Here is a 17748-nt window from a genome sequence, read left to right as displayed (position 1 = left end):
AATACAAGCGGCTGAAATGAGTTTCCTCCGCAGGGTGTCTGGGCTCTCCCTTAGAGATCGGGTGAGAAGCTCGGTCATCCGAGAGCCGCTGCTCCTCCTCGTCGAGAGGAGCCAGCTGAGGTGGCTCGGGCATCTGGTTAGGATGCCTCACCGGGAGGAGGCCCAGAGGAAGACCCAGGAAACGCTGGAGGGACTGGGAACGCCTTGGGATTCCCCCGGAGGAGCTGGCCCAAGTGGCTGGGGAGAGGGAAGTCTGGGTCTGCTGCCCCCGCGACCCGACCCCGGATAAGCAGAAGAAGATGGATGGATGGTTTAGAGAAAATCTGCGCCCAGTTCCTGTTTTTTAAAACCGTTGAAGGTGTACGTCGGATCATCAGCGGTTAAAAGAAGTCGTTCCGAAAGTCCGTCACGTCCGATGAGACGGCGGGAACGTCTGACCGCGGGCGCAGGTAACCGCTCGCTCCTGCTGCTCACCTCTGCTGCGGCCTCCATCCAGCGGAGGTTTATGGCTGCCGTCCGAGTCGGCGATCCGGGGAGCTAAAAGGAAAAGGGAAAGTTTCCCGGTGAGGACACAAGAAACTCAAAAAAAAGAAAAACACAAGATGCTGCTCTTCACTCCCTAAATGCTTCATTTTGTTGGTATTTTCGTGGTGGTTTCTGAAACCTAAAACCTTACATTTAAAGGCTGTTTCCTAAAAAAAATGGCAACATGTAATCTTAGAGGTGATGGCTTTCTGCTGCCATTTTGTGTCTTGTCATATATTGAGTGGGTTATATTCTTTGGTGTGATCACCTAACAGAACTGTGAAGCATTTTGGGCTGTCCGCTTTCACCCCCAACCAGATGAAACTCCATTTTAATGTTCGTAAAATGTGATAGTTGTCGAGTATTTCATGCTGTTCTTCCATGTATTCAACCCCCAAACCACAACCTGAAGACTTGTTAGTGTCCAAAAAATGAATAAATAAATACCAATAAAAACACACTTACGGTACAGTCCAAAGCTATACAACCAGCGCTCATACTCTGAGATATCAGGCCGGAGATCCCGAGCTGGAGGAGGACGTTATGAAACCCGTTAGTGTGGAAAGAACTTTTGGAGTGAAAAAGCACATGTTTCCATGGTTGTGAGTGGTCACAAATCTCCCTCAGCCAATCCAAAACCAATGAAAACAACGGCTTTTTGGCACAGTTTACCCCTCACTTTCACATGCACTAATATCCTGCCCCATGCTCCTCTCCTGCACTTCAAAGAACCCCTCATATGGCGGGCAGATGGCATGTAAACACCATCCCAGGAGACGGCCCGCGTGTACTTCCACATGGAGCCGATTCGGCATGTACGCGGTCAGCAGATACCGAAGGGGATCAATCACACGAGCATGCTGTGTTTACTCATGCAGCACAGCTGGATGTTGGATGTGAGGTGGAGTAAACGGAACCCCCACCCCCTTCCCCTGGATTCTTAGAAAGAGGTGAGACGACTTACCGGAAGGCTCTGGCGTGTCCGTCTCACTCCACGAGTATCCCGAGTCTGGAACGGCGTAACTAACATCTGAATGGGCGGAAGAATCAGCGACTATCAGGACTACGACCAAAGAGTTCATCAGTTCAGTGCTTTTAAGGTAGAAATACATACAGAAATACAGCCCAGTATGTACTGTTACCTATCCAGTACTAACCTGGTATGTATCGGGTACATACAGGGTGCTAACCTGGTAGTTACAGGGGTACATACCTTGTACGCACCTAGTATAGACCTGATAAGTACCGGGTATGTCCCTGCTGCGCACCAGAAAAGTACCTGATACTTACTGGATGTGTACTAGGTACATAACTGGTACTTTCCAGAAATGTACCTTGTACCTACCAGTTATGTACCTGGTAATTACAGGGTACATACCTTGTACTACCTTGGTATGTACGTGGTACACATCAGAAAAGTACCTTGTACTTACTGGATATGTACCTGATACTTATTGGATGTGTACTAGGTACATAACTGGTACTTTCCAGAAATGTATCTTGTACCTACCAGTTATGTATCTCGTACTTACAGGGTATATCCCTGGTTCCTACCTGGTACATACTGGCTATGTACCTGGTATATACAGGGTACATACCTTGTACTACTCTGGTATGTACCTGGTACACATCAGAAAAGTACCTTGTACTTACCGGATATGTATATATATGATACTTCCTGGAAGTATCAGCTATATATCCGTTAAGTACAAAGTGTTTAAAAGATATATATCACAGTATGTTCCTAGTACATACCTGGTACTTGCAAGTTACATTTGTACTGACATGGTACATAAAAGGTACATGCCTGGTATTTATGAGGTGACTTGTTACCATGTACTTACAAGTTATCTACCCGGTACACACCAGGTACCAGGTAAGTACCCTGAAAGTACCGTAAACCGATCCAGGACCTGGTCCCTGGTGTGTACCGGGTTTGTGTGTGCTGCCTTCAAATCTCATCTTAGCTCAATAATTTAAACACAAAATTGATTTTCAGACTTTAAAACTGTTACAGTCAGAATGTTTTCGTTTGTTTCTGGTACCTGCCGGCCGCCGAGCTCCAGGGAACCAATCAGGACGAGCGAAAGAAGCGGGAGGCCACTCCCTTCTGGGAAAAGCTGAAGAAGATCAGAAAGCTGCTTTCAGGTGGAGCGTTCTTCTGAACATCAGTGGAGTTCAGAAACTGAGTGACTCTGAGTGAAATCAGACATTTTTCTGTCTGCTTTCAGAGCGGGAACGCAGCAGAAACTCAAAAATCTAAAACCAACAACATGTCTTTACTTTGGTTCTCTCTTTTTTAAACTGCTGTTCTTGGCTTCACGGCTTTCAGAAGAGGACAAATCAGAGGAATGTTGGGTAATTGAAACACGATTGAACAACTTGAGGACCTGACCAGCTGTGCCAAACCATCACAATGAAACCCGCCCTTTCTGTCACAACCGACTGAGCCATAACGACACACTCCAGTTAACCTGCGGTGGACGGGCAGCTTACACAAACACACGGCCCCCGACTTCGAGGTTCCCATCCAGCAACGGCCTGACGGCGCTCAGCCAGCCGCCCACCGAAGCGTGGAGGTATTTTTATAAAGCCGGTGTCAAACCAGGGCCAGTTTAGATGGCGGGCGGAGATAAGGCTAACCTGCCGCTGCTCAAAGGGGCGCGGCGCTGACGGGTCAATAAAACCGCTGCTTTGAAAGGACTCACAATCATCCCAGTCATCACTGAGGTCGGAAAGGTAAGGGATAGATTACAGTACGATCCTTACCCCCCCCCGGGTCAGAGCGTTTTAATTTGAAATCTACGACATTAAAGTGGAGTTCTGAATGTTTGTGAACAGTTAATGTCTTCTTAGATTTGGAGAAACAGAGTTTAGTTCTGAGGAGCCAAGACCAGAGTGGATGAGCGTCTGTCTTAAAACAAGTCCATCCGTCCATCCGTCCTCTTTTCCAGGTCCAGGTCCAGGTCCTCTCCTCAGAGACTCTCCAGCTCCTCCTGGAGGATCCCAAAGGTGTTCCCAGGCCAGAGCAGATAAGGAAGTATCCTAATCAGGTGCCTGACCCACCTCAGCTGAGTCCTTTCGATGAGGAGGAGCAGCGGCTCTACTCCGAGCTCCCCCCGGGTGATGATGGAGCTCCTCATCTTATTTAAGGCTGAGCCCGGCCGCCTTCCAGAGGAAGCTCCTTTCAGCTGCTTGTATCCTCACCTTATGACTATAGGTGAGGATTGTCCTTCACCACAACAGACCAGAGAACCATCCTCATCACTGCAGACGAAGAACGGATCCATCAGTCCATCTACGGCTCCACACAAACTCATCCCAGACCCGGAGGAGATATTCCGCCTTTTCCCAGTTAGGTAATCATGTCCTCGGACTCAGAGAAGCCGACAGCTTCCCACCCAGCGCAGGCTGACGGTCACGGCCTGAAGACGACAACAGAACCGCATCATCTGCCAAAAAACAGATACGAGACCCTGAGGTTCCCAAACCAGACCCGTTCCTCTCATCCACTGAACACGAACACCACAAACAGGACCGGAGTCCTGGTAGAGTCCTGGACTTTGAGCCGTTCTGCAGCTTTTGTTACTGGAGTTGTTTTAAGTCGACAGTAATCCAGTTTAGTTTTGGCCCCTCTTGGACCAACTAGTTTGTTAATACGGGTCTACTAAGGTCGTTCAAAAAGATATCTGCAGCAGGAAAAACACGAAACCTTTCTAAAAACTTGAACTCTCTCTTTAATGGCACGTTTAAGTGAGTAAGTTTCTATCTGGGCTAAAAGCAGTCAGTGTTAAACCATCGTCGACACTTTGTGGCCTCTAGGTGAGCGAGTAAAACGTGGAAAATACTTCAACTCATAAATCAGAGTTTGAAACTTAAACTTCAGTGAGTTTCCTCCCTTGAAGGGATTTTAAGACGGGCGGAGCTCTGGGGCTGCACCTTCACCTTCGAACTCTGACGCCCACCTGAAGGAATGACCTCGAGGCAATCAGTGAATGTCGGTGCAGCTCCCCTGCGCCGACCCGACATCTCAGCATCCAGATTCTGCAAATCAAATCCTACAATCAGCCATTGTTCACACAAACACGGGCTAATTTTAGGGGATCCGTGGGTTTCGCATTCCTCAGGAGGAGGAAAAAAAAACAAAAACCCAAAACAAAACAGAAACGCATTCCTCGGAGAGCCACACCTTGCTCGGTTCTGTTCGTGACAAGAGCGCACCCAGATCCTGGGGCTGATGTGGACCGGGTCTCTGTGGGGAGCAACACGGCGCTTTCATCTCTGTGACGCCGTCTGCAAGCGTTTAAAAAGGAGGGGACCAAAAGCGAAGCACATTGGGTCTGCCGTAAGATGTGATTAAAACTGACGGGTCGCGCCGATTTAATCCACTGAGACGCAGCAGATGACATCAAACCAGCTCGTGCAACTCGTCAGATTTAAAGAAAGGGACAACGTTTTTTTCCGTGGAATGAAATCTGAGCGTCTGCTTGTTTATAGACGGCTGGCCCACGCATCAAACCGCGGCGCTCTGGCTCGTCTCTCGTTTGATCCGACCGGTCGGAGTCCGCGGACACTTACCGGCGTTGGACTGGCTCGCAGTCGGGGTCCGCTCGGGCGGGGCGGGCTGAACCCTGTTAAAAGCTGCTCGAGGACACGTGCAGAAAGAAAAGAAGAAGAAGAAGAGAGGGAAAGCAGATATGAGCTTCAGATCTCGGGCTCCATCTTCAAATGCAGCCCAGCTGTTTTTGCTTTAGGGGAGCTAAAAGGTTTTTCTTTCTCCACAGCGTGACATCAGAAACAAAAAGGATATACGACGGGCGTGTTTACAAGCCTTAACGCTGCTTCATTTGGCTCTTTTCGTCTCGTAAAATAGAAATATGAGCAGAAAGCAGCAGCTCTCTGAGGAGGAATGTGAGCTGAGACGGTTGATGGGGCGAACGCCGGGGTCAGCAGACATCTGTCCACCAGTCCACATTCCCCGTTCAGCTGGTTTTTAACCGTGTTTGTGAGCGTTAATGAGGAGGCTGACCTGGACCGACCGGAGAGGAAGGCTGCCTCCTGATGGACGACCCCGCCTCTGTTCTGCGCACACCTGTAACTGCAGGAACGGGACACATATTACACAATAATATTAAAATACACAACATAATAATAATACGTAAGCGTAATCCTGGAGGTAATCCTGGTCCTCTTTGGGCCACCATCCTGCAGGTTTTACTTGTTCCTCTGCTCCAACACACCTGATTTGAATCAATGGGTGACTAACAGGCTTCTGCAGAACATGAAGAGGTGATTTAACCTCTAAATCAGGTGTGTTGGAGCAGAGGAACAAGGAAAACATGCAGGATGGTGGCCCAAAGAGGACCAGGACTGCCCGCTCCTGCGTTATACAAAGTGCATTACAGTAATCCAGCCGGGTGGATTTCTGTCTCAAAGAGCTTTCTTTTAGTCAGCTGCCTCAACTGGAAAAAAGCTGGATTTAAGCTCTGATCTGAGGGTCGAGCTTGAGCTCAGCTTCCACTTTGACCCCGAGGTTCGTGAGCAGGTTTCTAAAAGCCAAGCAGCTGTTGCACATTCAGAGCAGAGCTGTCATGCAGGGTTTTGTCTGCATCGGGACAAAACGACACCCGCTGAGAAGAAAAGAGCAAACAAAGACGGGACAGGAGCTGATTTACCTGCGCTGGCTCGTTGAGAGTATCTGCTCGGGTAGGCGCCTCCTCTGAACGCTGAAGAAATGTCTCTGTTTAGTTCGACTGAAACGCTCGCACATGCAATTAAAAAAAACAAATATTCTAACAGATTCATCTTCATGGAGAGGATTTACACACCGTACCTTGGCTGGGACTCTTTCCTTGGCCGTTCTGTAACTGTCCTGCACCAACCACACAATTTGGAGCAAATTTAGAAACGAAACTGAGACTAAAACTACAAAAAGGTTAGGATGTCAGAACGCAACGACTTACAAATCTCATTATTTTATTCACGATGGATCAGAGTTAATTTATCAAACTGTACAATTATTTGGAAATTATCCATCCATCCATCCATCCATCCATCCATCCATCCATCCATCCATCCATCCATCCATCCAACCGTCCGTCCATCCATCCATCCATCCATCCATCCATCCATCCATCCATCCATCCATCCATCCATCCATCCATCCATCCATCCATCCATCCATCCATCCATCCAACCGTCCGTCCGTCCGTCTGTCCGTCCGTCCATTCATCCATCCATCTGTCCAACCATTCGTCCATCCATCCATCCATTTTCTTTACTCCCGTTTTCCTTTCCTGGTCTCGGGAAGCTGGTGTCTATCTCCAGCAGTCATTGGTGGGGGACACCCCGGACACACAGGGACACACAGAGACAAACAAGACTTTCCCTCACACCTAGAGACAGTTTAGAGTCACCAAAGGACCCAACATGCACGTTTTTCTGATGTTTCTTCGTCGTACCTTTTAGTTTTACATCCTTCTGTTGCCTCGTCCAACTTTGTTCAGATTCAACATGTTTATAACGTCTGACTGGGGATAAAATATGGGTTCATGAAATTGGCAAATCGTTGCATTCTGTTTCCACAACTCTTTCAGACAAGCTCGGCCACCAGTGGTGACAAACTTGCCTTTAAGACATTATTTTCACACAAGAGACAAGAAGGATCTTGGATGAAACGCACATCGGAGAGTTAACTGATGCGACCGCAGCCTTTGTTTTGCTTCACTTACTTGAACTTGTGGCGGCCACATGGGCGAGGTACGGGTGACTGCTGCTGCCTGGATGGAAGGAAGACAGACGGGGTGCCAGCGTGAAGACAAGCGAGATCATGTTACAGCAAATGAAAGGGAGAGAAACGCTCGGGAGGTTATTTGGCTCGGCGCCCTTCTCATCTGAAACCCGTACCTTTAAAGGTACCGCAGCTCTGTCCAAAATAAAAAAACAAAAAAAACGTGCAGACTCACAGCGATTACTGTCTGATTGTGTTTTCATTTAATCGGTGATGAAAGCTCCGTCCGTCTGCTCGCGGAGGCAGTCGAGCGTCTGAGCAGAACCGTATTAACTTCATCGCAGGCGGGCTGTAATTGCTCATAATTGGAGTTGTAACGACAGGTGATTACCAGCTGCAGTCGCTCGTCTTCATCACTCAGTGCTTGTTCTGGCGAGGGCTAATTCCGAGCTGCTGCTGGAGGTTAGACCGGCGCACAGGATTTACGTGTTTGACTCACCTGCGTCCCTGGGTTTATGGGCGGCGGCTCGGGGCTTGGTGGTGGTGGTGGTTGTTGGTGGAGGTCTGGTGGTCGTGGTGGTGGTGGGTTCAGGAGTCGTGGTGGTGGTGGTGGTGGGTTCAGGTGCCGCGGTTGTGGGCGGCGGCGTGGTGGCCTCCTTCTGACCTGAAAGGAGTTGAGAGATGAAAGCAGTCATGTAGGGAGGGAAAAGGCCTCTACGGTAACCTCTGCGCCACAACGCATTCCTGTCGTTCTTAGCAGGACGCAGCGAAGCAAATCCTCATTCAGGCTGAGCGAAGTTCAACAAACGGCGGGATATTTATTCAGCGAGCCTCTGTCCCCAGGACGCTTTGAACCAGTGATCGCTACGTTAAAAAAAACATCGAAAAACTGGAAAAGTGAAGCTTTAAAAGCCGAGTTCAGATTATATTAAGCTCCTAACACCTACACTTAAATATTTATAGTTATAGTCTTATTAAACTTATATTTCAAGCTAGAAAAGCTTTGAAGAAACGCAGCTCCTGCCTGAAGTTCTGTACGCCATCTTTCTTTCTAGGCCGACGTTTTAATGTACAAACTGTAGAGGAAGAGGCTGTCAGCGTTTCATCAGGGTCATTATCAGAACCACACAGCTGTGTCAAAATGAGCCAGACAGGATAAAAAGTAAGCCTTAGTCACTCTTTATGTTTCTGCTCTGGTTTATGTAGGAGACACGAGTAAAAAGACCCTTCACTTTCAGTTTTGAATGAATACTTCTGACCTCAGAGATGGACGTCAATGAGAGTTTGGGTGTGCTGATTATAAATAGTGCAAGTTATATAACATAAAAACAAAGAAAGATGTCTTAATGATGTTTAGTTTGTGTCCAGTTTGTAAAATCCTCTTGTTGTCTGAACGTATCTGAGTAAAACTCGACTCTTACTTGTTTTTACGTAGGTTGGTCTGGAGGGGACGTAGTCCAGCGTCGACGGGTAGATGACTCCCTTCTTTGGTTTCCCCACTGAAACACCACAGAGTCAGCTCTGGTTCTGTGAACGGATGTTTCTTATCGCGTTTCCTTCGTTTTTTTATTACCTGAGACGACGAATGACTCCCTCCACTTGGGCAGGGACAGCGATCGAACGCCATGGGAGTTGCTGCCTTTGTAGACGTTCTGCCCGGCCATCTTCCTCACGATTACCTTCCCTCCCGAGTTCGTGATGACTCCGCTGTGAAAGCAACGTGTTTCTTTAAATCCAGTAAAGGCGTTAGCGGACAGTTCGTTTCCCGGCCGTCGCACCTGTGGATGGCTGCGTTGCAGATGCTGGAGATGGAGGCGAAGACGCCCGTCCCGTAGACCTGCTGCCTGCTCTCCCTGCACTGTGCCGGGCATCGGGCGATAAACTCCGGGAGGTTGATCTTACCCGCTCTCACGTCGCACTCTATATCCGGAACGACTGTGGACAGAATCAGGCAGACGAGGATGGTGAGGAACAAACGGGTCAGAAACAGGAACTTCCGATAAAAACGGTACTCTGATGTAGAGCTGGAGCATAGACAAGGTTTTCACAAAGGGGTCACCTGTGCTCTTGACCTTTGACCCGGTGACCTTATAATCAATAGAGATCATCTCAGACCCATTAATTTTCCAGCTATATTGTTTGATATGCCTATGTAACACGGTTACAGAGTTAGAGCACGGACAAAGTTAAGTTTTCCCAATGGGGTCACCTGTTGTCTTGACCTTTGACCCAGTGACCTTGAAATCGAAAGGGATCATCCCTGATCTATGACATGTCCAGCTACACTGTTTGACTGTTCTACGTTACACGATTACAGAGTATGAGCACCAATAAGGTTTTCACAAAGGGGTCACCTGTGACCTTGACCTGATGACCTGATGACCTTGAAATCAATAGGGATCATCCCCAACTCATTAGGTGTCCAGCTATGCAGTTTGACATTCCTATGTTACACGGTTGCAGAGTATGAGCACCAACAAGGTTTTCACAAAGGGGTCACTTGTGATCTTGACCTTTGACCTGGTGACCTTGAAATCAATAGGGATCATCCCCAACCCATGAGGTGTCCAGCTGTGCAGTTTGACATTTCTGTGTTCAAGTGTCATCAATTTAGAGCTCAAACAGGAAATTGTCCACAGACAGACGGCTGGCGCCGATCCGTCTCATAAAAACAGAGGAAACGTTTTTATCTCAGCGGTTTTCAGACTGTTTCAGCTGACAAAGAAAGTCTGAAAATGAGCTGGTCTCTCTATAAACCAGCTCATCTTCACTGATGAATGTTGTTGGTGAAAATGAAGTGACGGTCGGGGATTAACGGCAGCTCGTCTGATTGGTCACACAGTGGCTCAGTCCGATCACCGCTGCTTCCTTTTTGTCTCATTTCATGCTTGAGAGCTCCTCTCAGTCACTTTCAGTCATTCTTCTGATGCTTATTTTCCATCTGGAGTCAAATTACAGACATGCAGACAAGTCTACGCCTGAGATCTAAAACAAAACACGTCCAAAACAAAACGTCTGATGTCCTCATGTCTTCTGTATGAAAAGCTTCATGCTGTTAAGCTAACTGGAATTTACAAAAGCATCGCAGTTTTTCAGGTTGTTTCCACTTTAGGTACAGCATTTGTTCTTGATTCATCAAAACGTTTGTGTCACTTGCAGACACGATTATAACCTGAACATATATGAGCACCGCCTTCATTTTGCTGCCGACCTCGGTGAGCGGACTGAGCGGAAACAATAAGAGTGGAGCTGCGTCGGGATGAGGTCTACCTTGCTTTGGTTTCTTGTTCTTCGATCCGTTAGGCTTGGCCCAGCACGCACAGAACAAGAGGAACGCTGCAGGTGAAGCAGAGGGAGAAGAAACACAATCAAAGTGTGAGTTTTTTTACCGCACACACAGAGACACAAAGACACGGAGACACAAAGACACAAAGACACAGAGACACAAAGACCTGGTGTAAATGTGCCGGACCACACTGGATACCAGTGACGTACGGACGCCCATTTCTGCCACTTTAAAGAAAAATTTTAACTCAAAGTCATAATTATGGGATACCATGCAAAAGTATCTCATAATTATGAGGTGCTGAGTCATAATTTTCAGATACTAAGTCATATTTATGAAGTGCTGAGTCATATTTTGAGATATCTAAGTCCTGTTTTGAGATTCTGAGACATATTTTTGAGATACTAAGTCACAAAATTTAGATGCTGAGTCATATTTTTGAGATTTCAGTTCATGATGTTGACATGCTGAGTCATACTTTTGAGGTACTAAGTCACAATGTTGAGATATCAAGTCAAAAATATGAGATGCCGAGTCATAATCCTCAGATGCTAAGTCATGATGTCGAGATGCCGAGTCATAATATTCTGATACTAAGTCATAATTTTAAGATGCTGAGTTGTAATGTTGAGATGCTGAGTCATAATTTTGAGATATTAAGTCAAAATCTTGAGATACTAAGTCATTGAGCTGAGATGCTGAGTCAATCTTCAGATACAAAGTCATATTTATTGGATATTAAGTAAAAGAAATGAAATGCTGAGTCATAAGTTTCAGTTACTAAGTCATATTTATGACATGCTGAGTCATAATTTTGAGATTTCAGTTCATGATGTTGAGATGCTGAGTCAAACTTTTGAGGTACTAATCAAAAATATGAGATGCTGAGTCATATTCTTTGGATACTGAGTCATATTGTTGAGATGCTGAGTCATAATGTTGAGATGCCGAGTCATGTTTTTGAAATCAGTGGCAGAAACGAGCTTCTCCAGGAAACAAACTGTTTTCTCACCAAGACTGACGACAGAAACTGTGACTCTGATCATGATGGACGATGTTCTGATCCGAAAGCTCAGTCAGACGTTCTTCTTCAACCACTCAACCTGACAGAAACGAGAAAAAACAAAAAAAACAACAGATTTCTGAAACCAAGCACCAACTCTGCCGAATAACGGATGTTAAAACTGTTTTGCTGTTTGGCTCCACGGAGAACGTCATGGCGCTGAAGGTCGTGTCGTGTCTCCGAGACAAAACTGTATAAAGAAGCCGTCCCACTCAAACCTATGGAGTCGGCCTTATTAAAGAGCACGGAGACACAATCCAACATGTAAGGAGCGGGAAACTTCAGATGTCAGATGGTTTCTTTGTTTGAGGGCGGCGACCACATCAAGCCGGATTTCACTTTGAGGCTTCGCTGGTTTACAGCAGAGAGAATGGATCTCTCTCATTCAGGTTCACAGAGAGCCACAAATCAGGGTTAAAGCCCGGCTCGCAGCAGACGTGGGTGGCTGAGGCATCACCCTGCGACGTAAAATTAGGACCACGGCTGTCGCTGCAGCTCTGCTGATGCTGCTGTGGTTCAGGTCTCCTGAGAAAGGATTACGTACGGTTAGCATCTTTCCTGCTGTAGATAGCTCTCTGAATGAGCCGGTTGTTGAGCTAACAGCTAGCCTGAGGCCGGAGGCTTCCTGCGATCGTGTCAGTTTTAGAGTTGCCGTATTTTCTTGTTATTTGTTGATCGGTTCGATGTGTTTGTCTTCCGTCAGCTCCCTGTTTGGGTCTCATTTTCACTCGTCGTTTTCCACGTCACTCCTCTCGTTTCTGTGAAGTTCTCTGGTGTCCCGATCTGCGTTTCCGGGTCCTCAAACTGCCACCAGTCTGACAAAAACAACTCCAGTGTTGAAACGTCTGTGGCGGTTTGTGCAAAGGCCGTTTTATAATTCTTTACGTCGCCGCCAGTTTCGTATTTCGGGATTTTTTTTGCAGAAATATTACGATGTCCCAGCTAAAACGGTTAACGGAACAGCCTCTGAATGAGCCGCTGTGGGACTTTTTTTTAGATCGGAGTCGTTTTTTGAGTCCTAAAAAAACTCAAAGAGCGATCTACAACAGGTCAGATATTATCTGATCATTACACTTCCACAGAACCCAACTTAAAATCACTCTTATGCTTTAACCACACTTTAAAGGAACACTTTTTATCCTCTCTCATGTCTGTTTTCTGTCTCATTGATGGATGTTAATTATTAATGAAGGTAGGAGGAATGCCTTGATTTGAAGTCTTTAAAGATGAACTGATCTAGTCATCTGTTTCAGAGACGAGCTCTCAGGCCGGGTTTTAAAGAGGCTTTAAAGGAACAAAGTAAAGCAGACGAAGGATGTGTGTGACGAGATGCATGAAGGGTATGTCAGTGCAGGAATTACAGAGAATATGAGGTTGCATGCAGCCTGAAAGCACTTACTGTCGCACGAAGACTGAAGACGGGGAAACGGGTAGCCCAAGCTGAGCAAAACAACAAAACTTAAAATCGTTTCTGCACAGCTTCACCTTCTTCCAGGGAAGAATCCAGCAGAACCGCTGTCCTCTTGTCTTAAAGCGCTCCTGCAAAAGTTGTTGCAACAAAACCTTTCTTAAAGTTTTACTGAACGACTCCTTGGGTCTGTTTTTTCTTTAGGAAACAAAAGAGTCTGAGTGTCTCAAACGTTTCGCTGAGGAGCAGCGGGAGGACTTCCCCCGCTGCAGCTCCTGTCAGCACCAACGTGCTTTTTCCACCCTGCCGAGCTTTGACAGGTAGGCAGACGTGACGACTGCGAGAACTACAATTTGTCCTCGCAGGGGGAGGAAATCCAGACTGCGTGCTGGAGCAGAAACGCACATCTACACAACAGGAGACAGGAGACAGGAGACAGGAGACAGGAGACAAACCTGCGCCGGTGAGACCTCAGCTGTTTGACTGAGAGACCCGAGTCCAGAGTCACATTCAGCAGGAAGCCCTAAAAGAAATCCTCCGTTTGATGACTGTGTGACATCATCGTTTAACGACAGACAGAAACAACAATAATTTGACTCCTCTTAATTTGCGTCCTCAGCACGAACCTCCTCGGAGCAAAATGATGTCTTCAGACAAACTCTGCAGGGAGTTTCCTTCGCAGCGCAGAGAGACGCGACCTTGCATGAATTCGATTACAGAACAAAAGCCGTTAGAAAAGCAACGAAAACGGATTTCTCTGCATCATGCTGTAGGGAAGCAAATAAGCCCAGACAGGCCGCATAGTTTGGGGAATTAAACAGGAAATTATTGCAACCAGAACGTGGATTACGTGCACAACACAACCTTAAACAAGCCTCAAACCGGCGAGTTCGTTTCTGCACATTTTCAGCTCCTGCAGGCAAACTTTCAGGTACTTTCTGGGGGGGGGGGGTCACACCCGACAGGTGCGTTAAAGGCGTGCAGAGGCTGCAATGCAAACAGGATGTACAGAAGCTGTGTGGGTATTTCAACAACACACACACACTTAGAGCTGGCAGACCACACACACTTGGTGCATCAGAGCCTACGACTGCTGATAGTGGCTGTTCATAAACATAACGTCTATTTTTCCTGCAGCAGCCACGTTTTTCAGGGGCAGGAGTGAAGCTGAGGGGTGGCAGATCTGCTCAGGACCCAACATGTCTCCACAGGGTCATTTCTGCTGCCGCTGATGCAATGTTTGTTTATCTCGAGCACGCAGGCTGAATTACTTTAATTCTTGGCGCTGGCGTTGGCGCAAGCCCCGGCCTGCAGCTCGGTGCTGGACATGTTGCGTCGGGACCACCTGCGCTCGCAGTCAGACTCTTTGAAAGCACGAAGGAACGTCGGGAAGAGGACGCAGAGAAATGCCAAACGGGATTTGCAAAAGCTGAAGAGCTTACCTCGGCTGTAATGAATCATTTCAAAATAAAGGCTTGAGGAAAGAAGCCCAAACTCATTTACATGGGAAAAAACTTAGTCCTAGCTGAGGGTTTGAACTTTTAATTGAACAAATAAAAGCATCAAATTATTCAATCACAAATTTAAATAACCTTGTGAGCAGAATTTAGAACAAAACCAGCTCAGAAAAACTATATAAAGCAACTCATTCATGTTTTACGCCCTGCACACAATCCTTTTTTATGTAAAACAGACTTTAAGTTGCTCTGATGCACATTTAAACAACTCAAATATGTCTTTCCCAGGCTGCAAGTTCTTCTGCAGGAGTTTATTTGAACAATAATATTTGCTCTTTTCACATCAAAATCAAACTTTTTATTAGAAAATGTGACTTTTCTACAGTTTTAAAGTGATGGAGTCTGCGCTGAATGGGCTCAGATATAAGAAACAGCAAAAAGTCTAATTCATTTAAAGTATTATGCCAACAAACTGTTAATAAGGGCCATATCTGGCCTGCGAGCCTTCAGTTTGTAGAAAAAGACTTTTTATTTAATTTTAGGAAGCAGGATTTAAGGTTTTTGTCTCAAAAACAAGCCAAACCTAAATGTAGGCTGCTTGAGGTTCAATCTAATTCAACATTTTTAAGTCAAATGCAGTAAACTGTAAGAATGGATCATAAAATAAAAGGTTAATTGGAAAAACAAACACCTTCTGTCCTGATCAGCTTTGAAAACTGAAGCGCAATTACGCGTCATGTGAGCTGATCAATAATGTGTTGGATCAATGGCTCCAAAAAGCACAAAATTATAAAAAGCTGAGGTGTGAAGCTGCCTGGAGGGTCTCTGTAAAAAACAAACAAACAAAAAACCTAAAAATAAAAGAATAAAAGCATAAGAAGCGCACCTACCCGATCCGAGCTGGTTTAATCCGTTAAAGGGGCGCAGCTCTGCGCGCGGAGCTGCTCGTGGCTCTGATGGCTGGGGGGGACGGGACGGGACTGGGACTGGGACTGGGACTGGGTCAGAGTCTCCCCCTGTTCGTCCGTCCCACTTCAGGCTTCCAGACAAAAAAAAAAGAGTAAAAAGATCCGCAGCCATCGGGGAGAGGACGGGCAGGTTCGCGTCTGTTTCTGCAACTTTGGACCAATCAGCGTCTCTCAGCGTCAGACTGTCCTCGTCCCTCTGACAGGAAGCTGCTGAAGACCTCACAGCTCCCTGAAGGTGTCTCCTCTCAGCTCTCCACGGATGGGTGCCTGGAAGGTCCTGGAAGGTCCTGGGAGGTCCTGGATGGTCCGAGCAGCTGCACTAAAAGAGCTCATTGTTGGAACCAAAGGGTTCTTCGCTGAAAAACCCACCAGCATTTTGCTGCTGTTAGCTTTTAGCTAGCGTTTTGATACTTTTAGCTTTAAAATATCAATTTAAACTTTCAACTTCTAACTACCTTTTAGCAACTTTAGCTTTTAGCCTTTTGGTACATTTGGATTTTAGCTGGTATCTGTTCTTGTTACCTTTAGCTTAAAAATAGTATTTTGCTACTGTTAGCTTTTAGCCAAAATGTTGACACTTTTAGTTAGCCTTTTGCTACTTTTTGCTTCTAGGTACCCTTTAGCTACTTTAGCCTTTTGTTTCTTTTAGCTTTTAGATATGACATCACACTCGAATTAAATATGGACGCTGCGAGTGTCGATTCTGAAGTTGGTGTCCGATCGGGGCCGACTGGACGTTCGAACGGTAAAAGATAAAAGAAGACGGAGACCTGTAGATGAAGAGTCGGAGCTAAGGGTGACGTGATGGACCTCAGTTCTTTCATTCGACGTTAAAGTCGATGAAATGCGACATGCGGTCACATGAAGAAGACCCGGGTCGGTGCCTGCAGCGTGAACGCAGCCTTACGCAGGAAATAAAAACTGCAGCGGCGCTCCAGAGTATGGTTTATTAATACACAGGTTATACGTACAGGTGATTAACAGGGGTAAGACAAAAAAAACAAAAAATGAGTCGTTGTTAAAAACCGACTCGACACAGTCCTCAGAGTCGGTCGCACCAGTACTCTGAGGTCTCCACGTGCGATGGCACATCGATGTGGAAGACCGTAGGAGTCCGAGGAGGGCTGTTGACCCCCGAGTCGCTGTCGGGGTTGGGCAGGTTCGCCTCTCCGGCAGTGTACTTCACCGTCGGCCTCTGGACGGGAAGCGGGGCTGGGCTCTGGGCTTTGGGTTTGATGTTCTTGAAGTGCTGCAGGCGAACCACCTCCCTGCTCTCGGCCGTGCAGGGCAGCAGCACCGAGGCGTCCCGGCGGAACCGGGAGCTCATGCCGAAGTAAATGAGCGGGTTGTAGAAGCTGGCCGACTTGGCGAAGAGGCGGGTAACGACGCTGGTTAGGCTCGGCACGTGGAAGCCCCACGCCGACCACATGGACACCACGGCGTAGGGCGACCAGGCCATGATGAAGGCTGTGCAGATTACTACTGAAATCTAGGAGAGACAAAACAAACAAATAACTGTTATCGTGGGAAATTTACTGATTATCAAAACATTCGACTCATTCAGGAGACGGCTGCTAGGACTTTTGTTTTTGTAACTTTTATACTTTTCAAAATATTTACCTTTATTCACCCCATAAAAATACTTTGCTACCTTAGCTTTTAACTAGCCATATGCTACTTGTTACTTTTAGCTTCTAATTAGCCTTTTATTACTTTCAGATTCTAGCTATCCTTTTGCTACTTTAGCTTTTAGCAAGCTTTTTGGTTCTCTTAGCATCTAGACACCCTTTTGCTCATTTTAGCTATGAGTTTAGTACTTTTAGCTACCCTTTTTGCTTATTTTTTGCTTTAAGCTAGCCTTTTATTACTTTCAGGTTCTAGTTAGCATTTCGCTACTTTAGCTTTGAACTAATGTTTAGGTGCTTTTAGCTAGCCTTTTGCCTATTTTAGCTTCTAGCTAACATTTCATTCATTTTAGCGATGCTTTTGCTATTTTTAGCTTTTAGCCTTTTTATATCTTTTTTATATCTAGCTAGTCTCGTGATACTTTAGCTTTCAGCTAGTTTAGCTTCTACCTACACTTTTGCTCATTTTAGCTATGCTTTTTGCTACTTTTAACAACCATTTTTTGCTACTTTTAGCTAGCCATTTATTACATTTTGCTAGCTACCTTAGCTTTCTAGGCGCAGCCAAGGTGTTGAGGGGATCCATTTTGGTGGCCTTAGGATCGCATCTCTGCTTTTTGCAGATGATGTGGTCCTACTGGCTTCATCGGACCGTGATCTACAGCTCTCGCTGGAGCGGTTCGCAG

The 17748-nt window shown here is 46.4% G+C and overlaps 2 protein-coding genes across 10 annotated transcripts in view; both read right to left on the bottom strand.

Annotated features, from left to right (window-relative positions):
* The window catches only part of vit (vitrin), a 22498-nt gene extending 6974 nt beyond the window's left edge, over nt 1-15524 (bottom strand). The window contains exons 1-17 of one of the 9 annotated variants that reach the window (XM_037973452.1): nt 15360-15523; nt 13004-13143; nt 11554-11644; nt 10526-10591; nt 9034-9190; nt 8829-8962; nt 8677-8754; nt 7755-7919; nt 7257-7304; nt 6359-6397; nt 6201-6251; nt 5555-5623; nt 5104-5166; nt 2571-2645; nt 1490-1555; nt 991-1053; nt 475-537 (exon numbers count right to left, since the gene is read on the bottom strand). In XM_037973452.1, coding sequence (XP_037829380.1) covers nt 475-537; nt 991-1053; nt 1490-1555; nt 2571-2645; nt 5104-5166; nt 5555-5623; nt 6201-6251; nt 6359-6397; nt 7257-7304; nt 7755-7919; nt 8677-8754; nt 8829-8962; nt 9034-9190; nt 10526-10591; nt 11554-11587 — 1171 coding nt within the window. In that variant the 5' untranslated portion in view covers nt 11588-11644; nt 13004-13143; nt 15360-15523. Of the gene's footprint in view, nt 1-474; nt 538-990; nt 1054-1489; nt 1556-2570; nt 2646-5103; nt 5167-5554; nt 5624-6200; nt 6252-6358; nt 6398-7256; nt 7305-7754; nt 7920-8676; nt 8755-8828; nt 8963-9033; nt 9191-10525; nt 10592-11553; nt 11645-13003; nt 13144-13467; nt 13705-15355 lie in introns of those variants that run through there. The other 8 variants (XM_037973453.1, XM_017436685.3, XM_017436684.3 and 5 more) reach the window with 8 other exon arrangements.
* Nucleotides 15525-16370: 846 nt separating this feature from the next.
* LOC108248132 (visual pigment-like receptor peropsin) overlaps nt 16371-17748 on the bottom strand; it is a 7704-nt gene continuing 6326 nt past the window's right edge. Inside the window, exon 6 of the mRNA XM_017436674.3 lies at nt 16371-16926. Within this exon, the coding sequence (XP_017292163.1) occupies nt 16480-16926 (447 nt within the window). The 3' untranslated portion in view covers nt 16371-16479. The remainder of the gene's footprint in view (nt 16927-17748) is intronic.

Source organism: Kryptolebias marmoratus, linkage group LG22 (assembly GCF_001649575.2).
Source record: "Kryptolebias marmoratus isolate JLee-2015 linkage group LG22, ASM164957v2, whole genome shotgun sequence".
Taxonomy (NCBI): Eukaryota; Metazoa; Chordata; class Actinopteri; order Cyprinodontiformes; family Rivulidae; genus Kryptolebias; species Kryptolebias marmoratus.
Note: the sequence above shows the minus strand (reverse complement) of the source record. Positions and strands in the feature narration are given on the sequence as shown.